The sequence below is a fragment of the Cololabis saira genome, chromosome 11, assembly GCF_033807715.1.
Source record: "Cololabis saira isolate AMF1-May2022 chromosome 11, fColSai1.1, whole genome shotgun sequence".
NCBI lineage: Eukaryota > Metazoa > Chordata > Actinopteri > Beloniformes > Belonidae > Cololabis > Cololabis saira.
Genome location: NC_084597.1, coordinates 44,353,948 through 44,373,482, shown reverse-complemented (window position 1 = coordinate 44,373,482; position 19,535 = coordinate 44,353,948). Strand labels below are relative to the sequence as shown.

At 43.6% G+C, this 19,535-nt stretch overlaps 1 protein-coding gene across 3 annotated transcripts in view; it reads right to left on the bottom strand.

Annotated features, from left to right (window-relative positions):
- Positions 1–6,423: 6,423 nt before the first annotated feature.
- myo5b (myosin VB) overlaps positions 6,424–19,535 on the bottom strand; it is an 84,936-nt gene continuing 71,824 nt past the window's right edge. For all 3 annotated transcript variants that reach the window (XM_061734572.1, XM_061734573.1, XM_061734574.1), the window contains exons 30-39: positions 17,411–17,609; positions 17,230–17,323; positions 15,887–16,024; positions 15,437–15,588; positions 15,263–15,349; positions 15,036–15,186; positions 13,294–13,588; positions 13,031–13,205; positions 10,782–10,862; positions 6,424–8,692 (exon numbers count right to left, since the gene is read on the bottom strand). In XM_061734572.1, the coding sequence (XP_061590556.1) occupies positions 8,540–8,692; positions 10,782–10,862; positions 13,031–13,205; positions 13,294–13,588; positions 15,036–15,186; positions 15,263–15,349; positions 15,437–15,588; positions 15,887–16,024; positions 17,230–17,323; positions 17,411–17,609 (1,525 nt within the window). In that variant the 3' untranslated portion in view covers positions 6,424–8,539. The remainder of the gene's footprint in view (positions 8,693–10,781; positions 10,863–13,030; positions 13,206–13,293; positions 13,589–15,035; positions 15,187–15,262; positions 15,350–15,436; positions 15,589–15,886; positions 16,025–17,229; positions 17,324–17,410; positions 17,610–19,535) is intronic.

Here is a 19,535-nt window from a genome sequence, read left to right as displayed (position 1 = left end):
GACCTCCTGCTGAAGACCAGACTGGGGGGTCAGGGACGGCAACAGCACAGCAGGCAGGTGGAAGCAGCAACGGGATGACCGGGGGTGGGGGCCGCAGGCAGGTGGAAGCAGCAACGGGATGACCAGGGGTGGGGACCACAGGCCAGCATGCAGCTCCCGAAGCCCAGGACCTCAAGTGGGAGCTGAACATCACCTCCCTCACCAGAAAAGCACAGCAAAGGATGTACTTCCTGCGGCAGCTGAAGAAGTTCAACCTGCCAAAGACAATGATGATGCAGTTCTACACGGCCATCATTGAGTCCATCCTCACCTAAGAAACTCTATTATCTTAACGGGAAGTTGCAGTTGTTGGGAAGTTTGTTGAAAAGGATAGGCAAAATAAGCCAAGAGGCTTCAGCCTATACCTTTTTGGTCAAAAAAAATGTGTACATATATATAATATATATATATATTTATACCTGTGTGTATACATATACAGTGTGTATATGCAAACATCTTAAAATGTAAATGACCAAAACAAAATAAACTAAACTAAAACTAAACTAAAATATTCTACACCCCCTCTCCAGTGGCTCCATGAAAGATGCCAACTGCAGGTTCACTCGGAGGTATCTGGGTTTACAGTTGTTTAAGTTCAATATAGTCCATAGGCCAGGGACACACATGTCTGTGGCTGACTTCCACTCGTGATGAGGAGTTGTTTTGACCCGATGGTGGTGGGTGTATCTGATGGTGGGGTGTGGTACCAGCTCAGGTGTAGGTCAGCTGTATCCAGTCTCCTAATCAACATCACTCCTTTAAAAACCCTGGCAGCTGGTGTCTCTGGAGAGCTGACGAGAACAATCTAATCCAGGGGTGTCAAACTCATTTTGCTTGGCGGGCCGGATTTGACCAATTTTTTTCTCGCGGGCCGCACGCTCAAAATAACAAAAACGGTGAGAAAATGTTTTTTTCAAATTCTTTTTTTTTTCTATTGTTATCTAATCCAATTTTTTTTTAGTTAATTTTAAAAGGAAATATGCACTTTTTTTTTTACACTCTAATTATGTAAAATATATTTCTTCAGGATTTTTTTTTTTTTTTTACCTTGTCTGCACAAATATTAATGATTGATACCATGACGGTAGAAACCAAAAGTATATATATGTGCATTATTACTATATTTAATATATACGCATACATATGCGTCTGGTCATCCCGCTGCTGCTTCCGCCTGCCTGCTGTGTGCTGCTGACTTCCCTGACCCACCAGTCTGGCCTTCGGCAGGAGGGTCCCCCCTTATGATCCTGGTCCTGCTCAAGGTTTCTTCCCTCCTAAAGGGGAGTTTTTCCTTCCACTGTTTGGCTTAAGGCTTTTCTCCCACTATGGGAGTTTTTACCTGCCATTGTTTATATAATAATTGCTCGGGGGTTTATGTTTATGTTCTGGATCTCTGGAAAGCGTCTAGAGACAACATCTGCTGTATTAGACGCTATATAAATAAAATTGAATTGAAATATGCGTACACATACATAAATATACACATACAAACCCAGTGTTTTGGCTTTTTTTGGGGTAGGGGGGGGTGACATCCACTGCCAATCCAGGAAGCAGGAACACACGGAAACACACGTCAAGCACTGGAAATCTGCAACAAAAAACCACAAACAGAACACGAAACCGGCACGGAGCCAACCAAAACAATAAGAGCAATCGACCCAAATCTTGAGATCTGATCGCAGTCTGAGCTAAGCTACCGCTACCTAACCTCAAAAACTAGAGAGCCAGCATGCAGGTGAACAAGCCAGTGTGTACGTGTGTGTGTATATGTTTGTGTGGCTGTGTATGTTTGCGTATATGTATGTGGCTATATGTGTGTGTGTGTGTGTGGATCTTTTCTTGAAACAGAAACAAGTATGTTTTTTTTTTTTATAGGAAATTTCATTAAAAGCAAAATCTTTCTTACATCCGAGAGTGTTTCTTTGTGATTTAGAGATTTTTCGAGTGTATTTATTTTAAAAAATTGGTGCGGATATTTACGCCAGTGTGCCTAAAAAGTCAGCACTTCTCTTTTAACTGTTTTACTTTGTCACTATCCTCGTATTCAAAACTGAAATTCTCCAAATAAATATCTTCTATCATCTTTTTTAGCAGTGATATTTTTCCTGTGAAAATATATAATAGTAGTCAGTTAATAAAAATAAACGACCGTCTACAAAGAAATAAAATTCGCAAATGCATTCTAGAAAACTAAAAAAATGTTGAAAACTGCTCTCTTTGTGGAATAACGATGGATTTGTAGAAGAAATATATAATCGGATATGCTGCGATTCATGGCAATTATTTATGCCTTCCTTTTTAGTAAATTAACATTCCGTTTTTTTGCGTCTCGTGGGCCGTATGAAAAGCTGATCTGATCACTCTGAAAAGAGTATCGAAATAAACAATGATTATTATGTCTGCTACAGCAATATTGTCTTCAGATGGGTGTTACGCTCCCATGCTGCAAGAGATTAAAGCTTGTCTTATAGAATATGGACGTGCTCCTGAGTTTGTATTCATTTTTCTAACATGCTGCAGTGTGTCATCAGGAAAACCAACCAGAAATGTGCAGCTGAAGTGGCTGTTGGCCCTGAGAACAGCAGGGGGACGGGATTCCCACAGCTGCTGTCTGACAGTTGTACCAGCTGTGAGCGCATGAGGCCGTCCGTGGTTTACCTGCCGCTCAGATGGCACAGAGCTTCAGAGCAGTCACCAGCCACAGACTGAAGCTTCAAACCCACCGTGGACCCCATCAGCTTCATGGTCAGGATCAACCACCAAGAGCCACCTTTGTTTTAGTAAAAAGTGTTGAGTCGGCTGAATTCTGCTGTCTGGAGTATAACCTGCCACTCTCAGATGAGTTTGTTCTATTCACGCTACTAATCTGAAGGTTCATTTATACTTTTAATTTTACTTGATTCAGTTAAATGAGACCTATTATGGCATCTAATACCTATTTTAAACAGGCCTTGAATGTCTTCAAAACAAGCTTTTGATTGTTTTTGCTAAATAAATTAGAAATTCAGCCTCTGAGTCATGTCTTTATCTTCCCATTCTCTAACCTCATTATCTATGCAGGATTCTGAGTGGGCGGGGCTATGATAATGAGGCTCTGTGCTGATTGGCTGCCTGAATGACTCGATACACCGCTACAAAAAAATGGCGGAAGCTCCAGCCGGCGGAGTTAGTTGTGGGCGCGGTTTCACGCATCGGAGGCCAACCGATGTAAATCACTCCCGTTGTTACGTAACGACAGAAGCAGAATCTTATTGGCTCGTAGATCCACATCACACTGGATCGCTCATCCGGGCGGCTGCACAGACATAGTGCGAATTACGGGGGGGTTTGGGGGGGTTGAAACATTTATCTGTCTTATCAGTGTCATAAATATTACAGTGTATTGTATTTTCCATATTCATGCCAGGAAGAGGGTTGTGGTGAAACACACACACCCCTAGAGTGGACTATACCATTTTTCAAGATAGATAACTCAGGCTCTCGTCCGATCTCAAAATGGGTGGCTGACCCTCTCTCTTAACAATAATCAAATTTCTTGGTCACAAATATGTTTAAATACTTTCACTATGACCAATAATTCAAATTTGCAACTTATACAGTACAAAGTTCTTTACAGAACACATTATACAGGACAAAGGATGTTCCAGATGGGTTTTGTCACCTCTAATATCTCCTCACAGTGCACAGAGAACACGTCTGATAATTATATGCATGCTTTATTGTTTTGTGTACCTGTGCAGAAATTATGGTTGTGAACATTTATCAATATGGCTCAATTACAGAATTCCTGTGTTCCCCGCATTATGCATACTATGTCACCTGGGTGACATCCAGATGGAACCTAACTTGGCTCACTTGGTTCTCACTGCCTTGTGTATTGCAAAGAAAACCATTCTAACGAACTAGAAACAAAAATCTAACCTACGTATTAATCAATTTATTATTATTAATACTGTACATGGAACAAGCAGTACAGTACCTGGTACTTGTGGTACAGTACCTGGTACTTGTGGACTCTTCGTTAGGCTGGTTTGAGATTGACCTGCTTCACGATCTCACGTCTGCTACAGTCATTGGCAAACTGAAGCGTCAATTTGCAGTCAATGGATCACCTCATACTCTAATATCAGACAATGGCAGGCAGTTTACAAGCCAATGTTTCAAAGACTTTGCCAATCAGTGGGACTTCACTCAGGTTACGAGTAGCCCTGAGTACCCTCAGTCCAATGGATTAGCCAGGAGAGCAGTCCGCAGTGCTGAGATGTCTTAGACACAAAACTGATGTTCTTCTCCACTTGTTGAACATGAGAAATATACTTTGTGACACCAAACTCGGATCTCCAGGGCAACGACTCATGTCAGAACAAACACACGCACAACGCTTCCTTTCTCCAAGAAGCTTCTCGTACCCGATATGTCGATCTGAGGAAGTCAGTGCTCAGTTTCTTAACAACAGTCTGGCACAGAAGGTGTTTTATGACAGGACAAGCCGACCTCTTCAGCCAACGATGGAAGGGCTAAAGAGCCTAGGTCTTATTTGGTTCAATCAGAAGAACAAACCTATAGGAGAATCATGAAACAGATTCTCCCTATGACTGAGCCTCCTCCAACTCTTCTGGATCCAAATGACTAAGTATCAGGATACTGGTCTCATCTCAGAAAAGCGCATCACCCTCACTGGACAAAAACACAACAGGAAATGGACTCTGAAAATGATAGGGTCCAAATTCCAGCTACTGGCCCATTGTTGATTACAAATGACAATCTCTACACAACACACTCAGGCCATGTCAGTAAACCCAACCCTAAATATAAGGATTAGGTCTCTGTGATTGTCTATTAAAGCAGCACAATGTAACTTTCAGCTTTTGTTGAGTTTGGCGGCTCCTTTGGACAAAAGGAGCCGCCTTGTAGCTTGCATTACGGAGCACAGGTCTTTCCCTGACCCTTTCCCTTCAACCCTTCCCCGACCCTGCACCCCAACCTGGGACTTGCTGATTGGGCCAGAGCTTCGGGAGCTGCGTGCTGGCCTGCGGTCCCCACCCCTGGTCATCCCGTTGCTGCTTCCACCTGCCTGCTGTGCTGTTGCCATCCCTGACCCACCAGTCTGGCCCTCGGCAGGAGGGTCCCCCCTGATGAGCCTGGTCCTGCTCAAGGTTTCTTCCCTCCTAAAGGGGAGTTTTTCCTTGCCACTGTTTGGCTTAAGGTTTTTCTCCCACTAGGGGAGTTTTTACCTGCCATTGTTTATGTAATAACTGCTCGGGGGTCATGTTCTGGGTATGGGTCTCTGGAAAGCGTCTAGAGACAACTCTGTTGTATTAGACGCTATATAAATAAAATTGAATTGAATTGAATTGAAAAGCGGTAGTGCTTTACCAGTAGTGTGGAAGGGTTCCTACCATCCACCTCAAAGTTACATAGTGCCAGTGAAGGTGATAAAGACCCCTCAGACCATGACAGAGGTTCATTAAACCTGTTGGAAGTTCATGTACCATCACAATGACTCTGGAAATATTATATTAAGGTGGAAAAGTTACATAGTGCTGCTTTAAAGGGCTATAATCAGGTTGCATTTACAATCTGTTACAACTTGAAAAAAACTGGTTGTAATTTCATTGTGTGCATTTATGGTGATGGTTTATGATGTATGTTGCTTATTACAGGTCCAGGAGTTTGCAGTTGAGACCATGATATCATTTTACTGCCTAATGTTTTGTGATTTTGGGCATGAGCTAAGGAGAGGGGGTGTAGAATATCAGGACAGAGTAGAGGATGGATGTATGGATTCCATCACAACCCAGGGGCAAGCTGGCCCGAGGGCCATCGCTCCGGCAACCAGTCAACAGAGGACTCCCATTCCCACCTTCACCTTGGATCATTCCAGGAACCGTTCACACCGACTAAAGGGACCATATAATAAACTGACGTTGCTCGGTCACGGATATGAGTTGACCCGTTAGTAACCGCAAGCAAACATCTGCATGAGAAGGTGGGCAAGTGCAGGTCTGAGCACAGTTCTAGTCCTGGTTTCAGTTCTACTTGTCCCAGTTTTAGTCCGTTAGTCCTGGTTTTAGATTTTATTATAGTGGCAGTCCATTAGTCCTGGTTTTGGATTTTATTTCAGTGGCAACACTTGAAATAAGGATGTTTGGACCGAATTTGATCAGGTTCTATGTAGCCTGTTGCTACCAGCATGAAAAAAAGGGCTCCAAAAGTAAAACATGCCACGGTGCAGGTGCACTATGCTTTCACTGTGGACTCCAGAAGCAAGCCCGTTAGCATTTAGCACCAATATGTTAGGATGTCGCTATTAGCTCCTTTTAGGTGTTTAACGAGACTGCACGACTGAAACAAATTATTCATAAAAAACAAAAAAGGAAAAACTTATCACAAATATTTGTCATTTATTTATTTCAAAAAACATACATTTATTGTTGTATTCAAGAAAGACAATCTCAAGGAAGAAATCTCTCATTGGAGCTTTACTCCAACATAACGGTCTCCAAGACAACCGAGGTGTCGGTGACGTTAGTGTGAACTTTCTCCCAAACAGTTCTGCGCTGACGTTCTCCAGACACCAAACAGAAGTAGTTTTACTTCATTTCTACTACAGTTTAACTTCATACAAATTTTTTTCCAGAATTAATTGAGTAAATGATATATGTAAGGGATAATGTGTACATCATCAGAAATATATGAACGATGCGAAGTCCATATATTTATGTTAATGTCACCTGGAAGGGCATTATCCCACTTATACCACGGTCACTTACCAAAAAACATAAATATTAAATCAGTTATTCATGCTTTAATGTGTTTTCAGTTGAAATCATTAGTTTTATAACAAGCCACAGCTGAGCGACTATTTAATCTCTCGTCTGCAGCCGTTGGAACCTGGTGAATTACAACGTTTTTTAACAAGCCATAACTTGTAGTCCGCTCAGCTCCGTTACTTTCTTTTCTCTCCTCTTCTGCATCCCAGTCATCAAAATTGTTAAATTCACCAAATAAATTAAAAGATGACAAAATCACTCATGTCTCCGTCCTGCGGTAGCCGGCTCTTCTTCTCTGAATCTCCGTTGCCGTGGTTACCACCTGGCAGTTGATCCAGAGCAATGATATTAAAGTAATCAGGCAATTTGACCAAACTTGTTTTCTAGGTGTAGGTTATCACTTATAACCTCCACCTGCCAGCCAATCAGAATGGAGTATTCACACAGACCGTGGTATAAAACATAATAACATGTAAAGCTCTTGTAATTGTCACATAATGGCACCATTGTTCAGAAACTGAGACACACTTTAGTTGGACATTAGTCTCTCCGACAGACAGTGAGATCTTTGTTTTGATATACAAATGATCTCATTTAAACATGAAAAAAAAAGTAATTTCACATAAATAAAAAGGCAAAAAGAAAATTAACTTTGAATGTTATAATTAGTGCTCTGCAATCGTCCAGTTACATGAAGAAAAGAGAGAATGAAGACGAGCAGCAAGTTTTTTTTGTTTGATTTCATTCCTACCAGCTCTCCAACAACCCGTTCATGAAAAACTTCACCCCCTTCCTTTCTTCACACCTTCACTCACCCATTTATATTCCAACATCCTCCTCGCAGACAGAAATTGGCAGATAAAAACAAGGTTTACACACGTGAAAACTTCACCAAGAATTGCAGTTTCTCTACAAATCCTCCAATTTGTTCATTTTTTCAAAAATTAGACAGCATCATCCTCTGAGAACCTGAGTCAGTAAATAATTGACGACTTTCTTGACGATCATCGGGCCAGTTTTCACTGGCTTTATGGATTATCTTCCCTCATGGTGACATCATCCCAACCTTGCTGTAGATATTTGGAATGCTAGGTATGTGCCAGCTGTTGGAGATGGCGCGGCGACGTCTCAGCGATTTGTTCTCGTATAACAACTAATTGCCAAAGGTCGACCACCAACTATTCACTGATTTGCCCTGCAGCCAGTCTGAACACTCGGTCACCTGGAAATCAGGCTTAAACTTTGTTGGCAGTTTTAGAGGAAGCAGTTTAAACCCTGAGAAGCATCACAGATCACCTGCTCACCTGCCGCCATGTTGGGGTTGGGGTAAGGGTTAGGAGTCATCTATGTAGCTCCAGTTTACCACTTGAATCATTAGATGTCGCCAGATCCCGCAAACAGTAAAGAAACTGCACTCGTTCATGTGGGTAAAATTGGAGATTCTCAAACGCGTGTAAATCTGAATTTATCGTCGAACCTCCTCCTGGAGCCTTAGGCAACTTGTCCCGGACCGATCAGCTCACCTCCTCTCACCTTCTTCAGGCTGCACCTGCTGTGACATCGTCAGTGGACTGCTTTACACACGGATAACAGAGATCCAAAGCTGTGATGAGTTACAGGACTCCAAGGGGGCCTGAACGCGGCTCACAGACAGTTGGACAGGCACTCCTCCGGGAATATTAAGACGTCTGAAAAAGGAGGCCGGTGTTGGGACGACCTCGGTCTGGTCACACCCTGGTGAGGAAGTCGAGGCCGAGGGAGGCGGGGATGTGCAGCGTGTCCAGGGTCAGGGCCGACGGGGAGTACGGGAAGTGGACGGGGAAGACGTGCTTGGTGTCCACCAGGAGCTGAGGACGCTCGGTCCTGTCCTGCAGGCATGTCTGCAGACGAAGACGACAACCAGGTCAGAGAGAAAACTAACAACAGTTGCAACCACTGGGTGACGATAATGCACTCAAACACTTCTCTATGTTTATATGATGTATACATTCATACCATTCATGATTATACTTAGACAAAGACAAACTATAGTAAGAGAACGGTGATGTACAGAGCTATGTATGAATGGAACTTACTTCCCAAACACTTTGAGCGAACTACTAGCATAAAATAATTCAAATTATTAGTAAAGAAACATCTCTTAAATAAATACATATAAAAGTTATTTAATTATTATTAAATGGCTATTGGTTTACTAAAAATGGTCATGGGTTCAAGTTACGATAAGTGATTATAACTTAAACGCATTTTCGATGACTATACATTGTTTGAATTGGTTGATGTTATTTAAAGAAGGTACTATTTTGTATTGTAAAAGCATTATATCTGTGAGTGTCAAAGGAGCACTGGTCTTATTTGACAGAAATCTAGAATATATTTTGTAGTAGAATTTCCTTTCCTTTTTTCTTTTTCTATACTACCTCTTTAGGTTTGCTTTTAATTTTTGTCTTGTATTGTATATTATGTGTCGGACCCCAGGAAGAATAGCTGCAGTTTTGCTGCAGCTAATGGGGATCCAAATAAAACTATAACTATAAACTATACTTTACTTTCTTCTCTGCAAATCTTGTATATGCAGATTTTTACTCTGGTTTCTCAAATCAGGTCCAACTTCTTTGCTGTCAGGTGTCTCTCATGTAAGTACTTGCTCCTGTTGAATCCTTTTTAGAAATACTTCTCTGTCTGGCCTGAGGAGATATTCAGGTTCACCGTAATCATCAGCTACTGTTGCAGGGACGGGTTCTTCTCTACGAGAGACAAGGTTTTCTCTGCCAGAGACACGTTCCTCTCCAGGGGCTTCATGACAAACTTGTTTGTAGCAGCTGGTCGCCGTGAATTCAAATTGTGAGTTTCTGCTTCATCTGCTTTTGAATCTGAGGGGATCATGAGGAACATAACCCCTTAAACCCTCTCAGGTTTGGTTATCCTACATCAAACTTTAGTTGAGCCATAGATCCTCTATAGAGAAGATCAGGCATTACCGTTACTGCCAATGATATGAAATGGTATCCACTTCCTGTCTCCTAAGTGGGCGTGGCCGCCGCTCTCCCCACATCGTTTTGGAAGTGTTGTGAACCTACAACAAACTTTCTTCCAAAAAGACTTAAATAATAAAAATAACAGTATTATTAAGCAAAGAAGCAAGTTTTAATTTCGTTTTAAACTTCATTTTATCCGATGGGAAAACGATGAGAGCCAAATCTGGCGAGAGTGTGTTGCTCAGACAGAGACAGGTCTCAAACAAAGTTCATTTTCTCCTAATCTGTCGGTCTGAAAATTGCTATTTTGGTGTCAGAATGTTCAGAAGGTTTGTGGCTTTTGAAAAATGGGTCCCATATTTCCTTAGGTTACTATGGGGCGAAGGAATTGGTAATAATCTGTGCTCACGTTCACTTTTCCCATAGGACTCAACAGACTCAGGACCTACTTCCTGTCTCCTAAAGGGGCGGGGCAGTCACGTGACACAGATACAGGAAACCGAACCGTAGTGGGCTGTAGAGTTTATTGAACCTCTCTGCCCTACATCAAACTTTAGTTGAACTGATTGGTATCCATGGAAACAAGACCTGGTTTAGCTTCATACAAGCATGACAGGCTTGCGTTGACCTTGACGACAAGCTGACGGAGATCAAGTCAGGTGTGATGGAGCAGGGAAACGTCTAAAACCTGCAGGGCAGGGGGATCAAAGAGCTAGCGGCTTTTTCTGTTGTTCTTCTGGACCTGGTTAGAGACTATGTTAAAAGACAGTTTTGCTTTCTTTCTGGGACGTTTGTTGTGTCTCCATGGATCATTCTGACTTTATATTAATCATTTCCATTTTTAAGATTTAGAGGAAGAATCTGATTTAAAAATGGTGAACAGTTGTGCAGGAGACACTTCAGAGGTTTGTTTTCCTTTTCAGATAGTTCAAACACATTTACTGTCCATGGTGTAGCTCGTCAGCAGAATGAAAGCTCCTGTGAGACTGACCTGGATGTTTCTGATGAAGGACACGGTGACTCGCTCTTCAAAGTCGTTCAGAGGGGTGTAGAGGTTCATGATCTTCACAATCTGCAGGACAACACATTATCTTTAGTCAATCAGCAGCAGGGTGCCGTTACATCTCTTAAAGCAGCACAATGTAACTTTCAGCTTTTGTTGAGTTTGGCGGCTCCTTTGGACAAAAGCGGTAGTGCTTTACCAGAAAGAACTACATTTCCCATGAGCACCAGCGCGTACTGCCGGAAAACTCCTGTCCCCGTCACTGCATTTGTTTTGATAATGAATGAAATAAGACGGGACGGACTTTCAAAACTACTTTTCTGTTTTCAGCGGTCGTTTGCAGGATGGATAGTGAAGAGGTAATTTATCTATTTTTGGCTAAACAATATAATATGACGATGTTGAAAATCACTAAGTTCAACTTGGTTTTATTAGTGAAGTCTCCCCCGCCCCCCGTCCTGTTTCAGAGTTTCTACTGCACCTTTTTCCTGTCACGTTTTTTTAGAGGGACTTCGTCATAAATTAGTAGTCCAACGTACTTACTGACAAAATAAATAAATACTTTATAACCTGTGAATAACTGAATGTCCATTCCTTATATTTAGCAGATCAGCCCTGCACAATTTTACATTCTCAGGAAAAATACTAGAACCCAAGAGGAATCCCCTGTATGTGAAAACATTCTAATTTAGATTCTTATTGAACATAGAACTACATTTACATTTGTATCATAACAATTCTGTCTCTCTTGTCGGACATCCCTCCTCGTCTTTCAGCTCACGCCAGCGAGTGAACGCCGGGACAATGTTTATTCTTGTCCGGGCATTTAGCTTGTTACTCTCCCGCTTTCTTTTTTTGCCTCCTCCGATAAAACTTTTATATTCTTGGGTTTTTCCGCTGCTTCGGCCATGACACCAGCTTCTGCTGAGCTCTGCACTCCACGCCCCGCCCAGCTTTGGTCTCCACTACGAATGGGGAAGGAGGGGGAAGTGACGTATGTCGTAAAGCAGTCAAAGCCGTAAAAATGTGTAGTTTTTTAGTGTGGCAGGGTTCCTACCATGCTCCTCAAAGTTACATAGTGCCAGTGAAGGAGATACAGACCCCTCAGACCATGACAGAGGTTCATTAAACCTGTTGGAAGTTGATGTTCCATCACAATAGGGGTGTAACGATACACTAATCTCACGATAACGATACTATAGCAGTATTTTTTTAACAACCTTGCATGAGGAACATATGACTGGAAAGAATTGTCTTTTATTTGAAAGACACAAAATACAAAACAATACTGTGCGTTTGCCCTATTGTTACAGTTTGTAATGCTTTATAACTGTTTAAGTTTTAAAGAGAAAGCCAGGCCAACCATTTTCCACAAACTGAACTCAAAGTAAATGTCAGGTTTGCATTATGATCTTCAGTTTCATACAAGTACAAATATTTTGTCACAGAATAGTTTCTCTCATGTATGATTTTACTTTTTTATTTTCCAGAAATGTAACAACTAAAATTAAATAAATAAATAAAAGTAAATAAATACATACAATTTTACATCCTAAAAAAGATTGATTCATGCTCACTTTATAAGTGTAAGAGGAGATTTATTTTTGTTAAGAAGGTTATTTTGGTAATTCAGGGTTGATTATTTTATAAATCTATTCTTTATATTGTGATGTAAATCAGGGACTATAATGACACTAGTCAGTGTATCTGTAGTGATTAGTGTGTTTTAGATTGGGCGGAGTGATACGCCACAGTACGGCACTAGGTGCTGTGTTGATGTTCTAAAATCCTACACTGTTGAGGGACATTAAAGTACACTGGAACTCAGCAGAAGTTGTCCCCGTGTTTATCCTACTCACGACCCCAAAAAGGTTTAATTTAATAAGGTAAGGCTTAACTCTACACCAGCCTTACATCAGTAAAAGTTCAGAGCTCAAAACCCTGCAAGAGTCCCGTGATCGGGACCAAAACGGTACTAGTTTCTTCTGAGCGGAGGAAGATTTTGGTCCGCGGGTCGAGGCGCGGTCGTTACTAGTCAACACAATAGATTAATATTAATAACCTAATATCGCGATACAGTTTGTCACCTCCACGACACGTATCGTGACGTTTTTGTATCGCAAAATTTCGTGGCACGATATATTGTTCCACCCCTACATCACAATGACTCTGGAAATATTAGATTAAGCTGGAAAAGTTACATAGTGCTGCTTTAGGACAACCAGAAAACTAGTCACCTGCTGCATGGTGAGAGCCGTGCACAGCGAGCAGATGGCCTCAGCGTCCTGGGACGTCTTCTTCTTGACCTGCAGCAGCTGAGCGGCCTGGATGATGGGCTCCAGAGTCTCGGCGGCGTTGCTCTGATACAGATTGTTTGCTCTGAGCCACTCTTCCATCTGACTGGTGTTGTACCTGAACACACACATGCACACAAAGAATCAGGAAGTGCCTGGCTCACAGACTGGGCCGGAGTGACAACACTGTGACATCATGGGGGTACCTGAGCTGCATGCCGGTGCTCCAGGAGCAGACATCTTTGCGCAGGAGCAGGTTGTTGAGGGTGTGGGCGTTGATGCAGCTGAAGAGCTGCCGGACCACCTGGCCCGTGATCTCGGGGTCCAGGCCGTGGTCCTGCATGATGCTGTGAAACTGTCCCAGCTGTCGGATCAGCGCCTGCAGGGTGTAGCTGGTGGGGCCGTCGGCGTCCGTGTCCATGCTGGACGAGCGGTTTCGGTAGCCCATCGGCTTCATGCCCGCCAGGCTCGGGATGCTCTCGCTCTCCAACATCGCCGACACTTGAGGGTAGCACAAAGAGATGGAAAACTGACTTCCAAACAAGCCCTTTTATCCAGACCAGTCAGTCTGGACAGCCCGGTTCATTATATGATACAGATAAACCATCTAAATACTTTCACTGCATTTCCATGCATCAATAACCCTTTTAAAACCCCAATATTGGCAATAACCCAAATTTGCACGGCCATGTAAACACCAATAACCCCTTTGAATAACCAGAATTTGCTCATATTCAGGTTTTTACAAACCCCAATATGACCCCTGGGTTATTCCTTTTAAAACCTGAATATTGGGTCATGTAAACGCCAAACAGAATATCCCCATCAAACGGAACAGGAATTTGTTTTCTGCACATGCTCTGTTCACAAGGAATCCTGGTCTTTTGAGTCCAGGAAGTTCTTCTAAACACGGAGAAACAAGACCAGGAGGAGACTAATCACTTCATAAATGTAATGAAGGATATGAACATTTCTGCATTTGTAGACGGTAGAAAGTACCGGGATAGAAGATTTACAAGAAGGTGAGAGAAAAGTTGTGTGAAGCAGCATTTGTTTTGAATTTGGATACAGGAAGAAGAAGCAGAAATGACGGGAATTGCGTCATGATGTTCTCCGTGCGTCACTGGTTTGATCCAAATATCCTGAATGATTAATTACCATGTAAACGGAAGATTCAGAATGTTTCAGTAACCAGAATATTAGCAATAACCCCAATTTTGACTGCATGTTAACGTAGTCTTGGATTTGGGTCCAAACATATAACACAAAACTTGCAAGGACATTTACCAACACAGTTCCAAGATGACTTCCCAAACCTCTCCGGTGCAGCAGTTCAGCGCCAGACGGACATATCACGTTTACTATTGATAACGTTTGCTTGAAGGAAAAGCCTGTGGCGTTTGACCCGCGAGTGTCTCTCTTCTCCTTGCTGAGTCAAGACTCCTCTCCCTGGCCCTGCCCCTTCTCAACCTTTCCCCGACCCTGCACCCCAACCTGGGACTTGCTGATTGGGCCGGAGCTTCAGGAGCTGTTTGCTGGCCTGCGGTCCCCACCCCCGGTCATCCCGTTGCTGCTTCCACCTGCCTGCTGTGCTGTTGCCGTCCCTGACTCCCCCAGTCTGGCCTTCGGCAGGAGGGTCCCCCCTTATGAGCCTGGTCCTGCTCAAGGTTTCTTCCTGAATAAAGGGGAGTTTTTCTTGCCACTGTTTGGCTTAAGGTTTTTCTCCCACTAGGGGAGTTTTTACCTGCCATTGTTTATGTAATAATTGCTCGGGGGTCATGTTCTGGGTCTTTGGAGACAACTTTTGTTGTATTAGACGCTATATAAATAAAATGGAATTCAAACGGAGGAACCTGGTGAGGAGCGTCCACTAAGAGAAACATCTACAGGCTGAGGATGCTTCTCTATCAGGGAAACAGGAACAGTGCAGTGGCTGCTGGGTACTCACCGATCATGGGCTGGATGATTCCCTCGGCCACTTTGACGAGCTGCTGGTAGATCTGGATGGACAGGTCGGACAGCACCTGGCGGTACTCAGTCAGGTCAAAGTTCTTCAGACAGTGTTCATTCTGCTTGTCGGTGTTCCGGGTCATGAAGGACTGCAGAGGAGAGCAGATCTGAGGTCAGAGGGGACGGCTGGACACTCAGACGTCACCTGGAAAGGACGGAGCTCACCTCCTCCCCGCTGTACTGCTTCAGGCAGTGCAGCAACCGGCTGGTGTTGGCCAGCCAGAACGACATCATCTCAAAGTCGTTGTTCTTCTGCGGAGGCGGAAAGAAGTCAGGTAAAACACAAAAACATGTGTTTGTGTGTGTGTTAGCGGACAGGCGTGTGGGTAGAAGACAGACCTTTAGGACCTTCTTGATGGCGTTGATGGTGGAGGTGAGCAGAGAACTCAACTTCTGGTCGTCATTGACGTAGTCAGTGTGGCGGATGCACATTAGGAGGATGTACGCCGGCAGACAGGGGACGGTGGCCGACACCATGCTGGGCCTGATGTCTGACAACACACACACACACACACACACACACTCACGTCACACAGCAGTCCTGGGATCAGCCCAGTTCCGTCAGGAGAACCTGCTTCACATCTAAACCCCGTCTGGACGAGTAAAGACTCATCGTATCATCGTTAGATAGAGCACTTTTTTCCATCGGTTTAATTTTGTTTGTTGATAAACATCAATTTTACATTTTAGACCTGCAACACATCTATATAAGGTTATAACGCTCATCTGGTCATTTGATCCATGGATGGTGGAGAACCTCAGTGTCACAAATCTCTGCTCAGGACTCACCTTTGACCAGAGTTTGGATGAGGCGTCCTTCCACCTCCTTGCTGTACTCCAGCATTCCTTCAAAGTCCTTCTCCTTCCTCTGCACCGTCACCTGGTGGGTCAGCTCCGGTTTGGAGGAGCTGCTCTGAGCAGCAGATGCTGAAGGGAGAAGGTGACAAATGCATACAGGGACTGTAAAACAGAGGGTTTCTCAATAGGGTTACAGTCCTACTGACCGGCACCATGCTGGTAGTAACTGCAACGCTTCAACAAGCAGGCCTGGAGGCCGCTGGGTTCCAGCTTATTAAAGCCTCCAGGCCTGGAAGTCTGGAGAACTGGGGCCAAAACATGTTTGCCAGCATGGTGACCAAATCATGGATACCCCAGTTACTAAAGCTGCCAGGATCCTGAAATGGTCGAGTGTGAAGGTCACTGAAGCAGAGGACCAGAGTAAGAAAACACACAGTTCCTCTACTGACCACCAGGGTCTGGATCCAGACCTGCAGGTCCTCTACTGACCACTAGAGTCTGGATCCAGACCTGCAGTTCCTCTACTGACCACTAGAGTCTGGATCCAGACCTGCAGTTCCTCTACTGACCACTAGAGTCTGGATCCAGACCTGCAGTTCCTCTACTGACCACTAGAGTCTGGATCCAGACCTGCAGTTCCTCTACTGACCACTAGAGTCTGGATCCAGACCTGCAGTTCCTCTACTGACCACTAGAGTCTGGATCCAGACCTGCAGGTCCTCTACTGACAGCTCTATGGCCAGTAGGAGAACGTGTACGCTCTCAAACCAACGCCCCCGCTGCAACGCACTGAACTGAAACCTTTCTGTTTAGTAAAGCCTATAGTTAATGTTTAGTAAACCTCTAGCTGGTGTTGGTAAATCTCTAGGTAGTGTAAACTCTAGTGTGTTAGAGTCAGTAGTCATAGTCGCAGCTTATAGAACAAGACTATAATAGTTAGTCTCAAACATATCTTGGTGGTAGATATGCTGCTATAGGCTTTTTTCTTTTTTCTCTTTTGTGCATGTTTGCAGGCTGGAGCCTCGGGAGCTGCGTTCTGGCCTGCGGTCCCGGTCCCCTTCCTCTGGTCATCCCGCTGCTGCTTCCACCTGCCTGCGGTCCCGCCCCCCCCATCCCCGGGCATCCAGCAGCTGCTTCCACCTGCCTGCTTGCCATGCTTCGACCGCGTAGGTGTGACCATATGATAACCTTAACTTTTTGATTTAGCATTGATTGAACTACAAATACCAGATGTTGCTTCTTTAAAACATCTGACACCTGACTGAACTCTGACTGACATGACTGATCTAAATTGCAGGTGACATCACGTGACCAGCTGCAGGTCTCTCGGTTACCTTCCAGCTCTTGGACCTTCTTCATGTAGATCCTCAGCTGCTTTTTCAGCTTCCGCTCATTCTTCTCCAGCTTCTCCACCAGCTCCTTGAGGTCCTACAAGCAGAAAGGCAGGTCAGAGAGGAAACCAGGAACCCTGCTGTAGGTCTGAGCCATGGCGGCGGCGGTGCAGGAATTCCTCACCAGGTTTTTGTTGGTGAGGCGTGTGATCTCCAGCTGGACGCTGTACTCCACCTTTGCCTCCGGGGACAGAGACTGGGTGTAGTTCAGCATCTCCTGCTTGCTCTCTATATCGGCCTTGAGAAGCTCAATCTGGGTGTGCAGGGCCTCCAGCTCGTCCTGGTTCTGCCTGGACTGGGTCTGCAGCTGGGCCTCCAGCAGCCTGATGGAGGTGGACCACCAGAAAACAAACCCATCAGAACCAGAACAACCAGCTTCAAACCCTCCAGCACACACTCACTCTACTAAACTAAAACCAGATTAACACAACCGGATTTAAAAGTTAATACGCCACCGTTGAATCACATTCTTCTGGATAAAACCAAAGTGAAATACCTGATCAGCTCAAGTACTAGACCACAATGGACCCACTACTGCAGTAGTTCCCAAACTGGGAACTACTAAAATTCTGTTAGGTACAAAAGGGGGGCCTGGCAAAAAAGGTTTGGGAACCACTGCACTACTGGATCATTGATGCACCTTTACTGGATTATTACTGGAGCAAGTGGCATTCACACCAGGCCTGTTTGGTCCGCTATAAACAGAACCAAGTTTGTTTGCTGGGAAATCCGTTTTTTTTAATGGGAAGTGTAAACATGAAATTGAGCTCTGATTTGAAGAACTTTACTGGACCATTATTGGACCATAAATGGTCCACAACCGGACTGCTGTGTTTGGTCTCCACGTCATGCAGGAAGGACTTCCATCACACAAACTCCAAACAGGAAGAACAGACAGATTCTGAGCTTTTAAAGTGTATTAAAGGTTCAGACTGAGAGCAAGCGCAGAGGAAGTGCACACACACAGAGACCTGGCCACTTGTTTGAGGCCCTCGTAAGCCAAACCCAGCTCCCCGTCTTCATTCAGGAGACACCAGTCCTGCAGGTTACTGGTGTCCAGCAGCAGACAGACAGAGGACAGACGAGAGCACAAAGCAGGTCAGAGACAGTGGAACCAGCAGAGAAAGGAGAAGTTATGCAAAGAGAGAAAAACACACAGTTAGCATGTTAGCGCAGAAGACAGAGATGCTCACATTCAGTCATGACGTCTCAAGCATTTAAGTGTTCCTACGTGAAATTTAAAACATGTATATCAAGGCAGTTGGATGCAGTGAGAGGAACAATGAGAGCACAGAGACAGCAGAAAGAAGAGCAGTGAGGAAGCTTCTGAAACAGGACCAGCTGCAGCAGCAACAGAGAAGCCAGAGACACCCATGAGAAGATAAAGTCAGAAACAGCTCAAGACTGTGTACTCTACTCCCTTCACTGGCTGCCTCTTCGTTTTAGAGTTGATTTTAAACTTTTAATGTTTGTTTTTAAAGCTCTGAACGGCCTTGCCCTCCTTATTTATCAGAGCTTTTAACGGTGTGTGAGCCTGGCAGAGCTCTGAGATCCTCCAACCAACATTTGTTGGAAGTGCCCAGTTCAAAGGTCAAGCTCTGGGGGGACCGAGCCTTTTCAGTTGCCCGGGCTCTGGAATCAGCTCCCTGTGAGCTACGCACCATCTCTGACCTGGGCCTTTTTAAATCTAAAATTAAAACTTATTTATTCAGGGTGGCTTTTAATACCCAGTGGTGTGGCCACACTTTTTTATACTTGATGTTTTATATGTTCATGGGTCAATGACGAATAAGGATTTTCAACAGGTCAATTTTAAAATTATAAAAAAAGAATATCCATTGCAGTAGTTCAAACATTAAGAATGTTGTGTACACATAAATTCATATAAAACTTTTAAATTAAGTGATTTCAGAGTTTTTTGTCAAGATGAATTGGCACTAGCCTTAAAAAAAGGTCATGTGGTGCAACCATGATTCATATTAAAATAAATTAATTTCCTTAACATCTTGACATGTTTTTTTTTTTTTTTTTTACAAGTTTTCCGTATTATACAAAATTTTTTGTTTTTTTAATGGTTGCGCCGCATGATATTTCATAAAATGGACATCAGTCAAACTTTGTTTGTATATTATGATGGAAATATAAATATAAATGTGTATAAATCTTATACACTACAAGATGCTTCAGAAATCATGCCAGATAGGGCAGAAGATTGATTTAAATACATTTAGAGTGATTTCAAAAAAAGT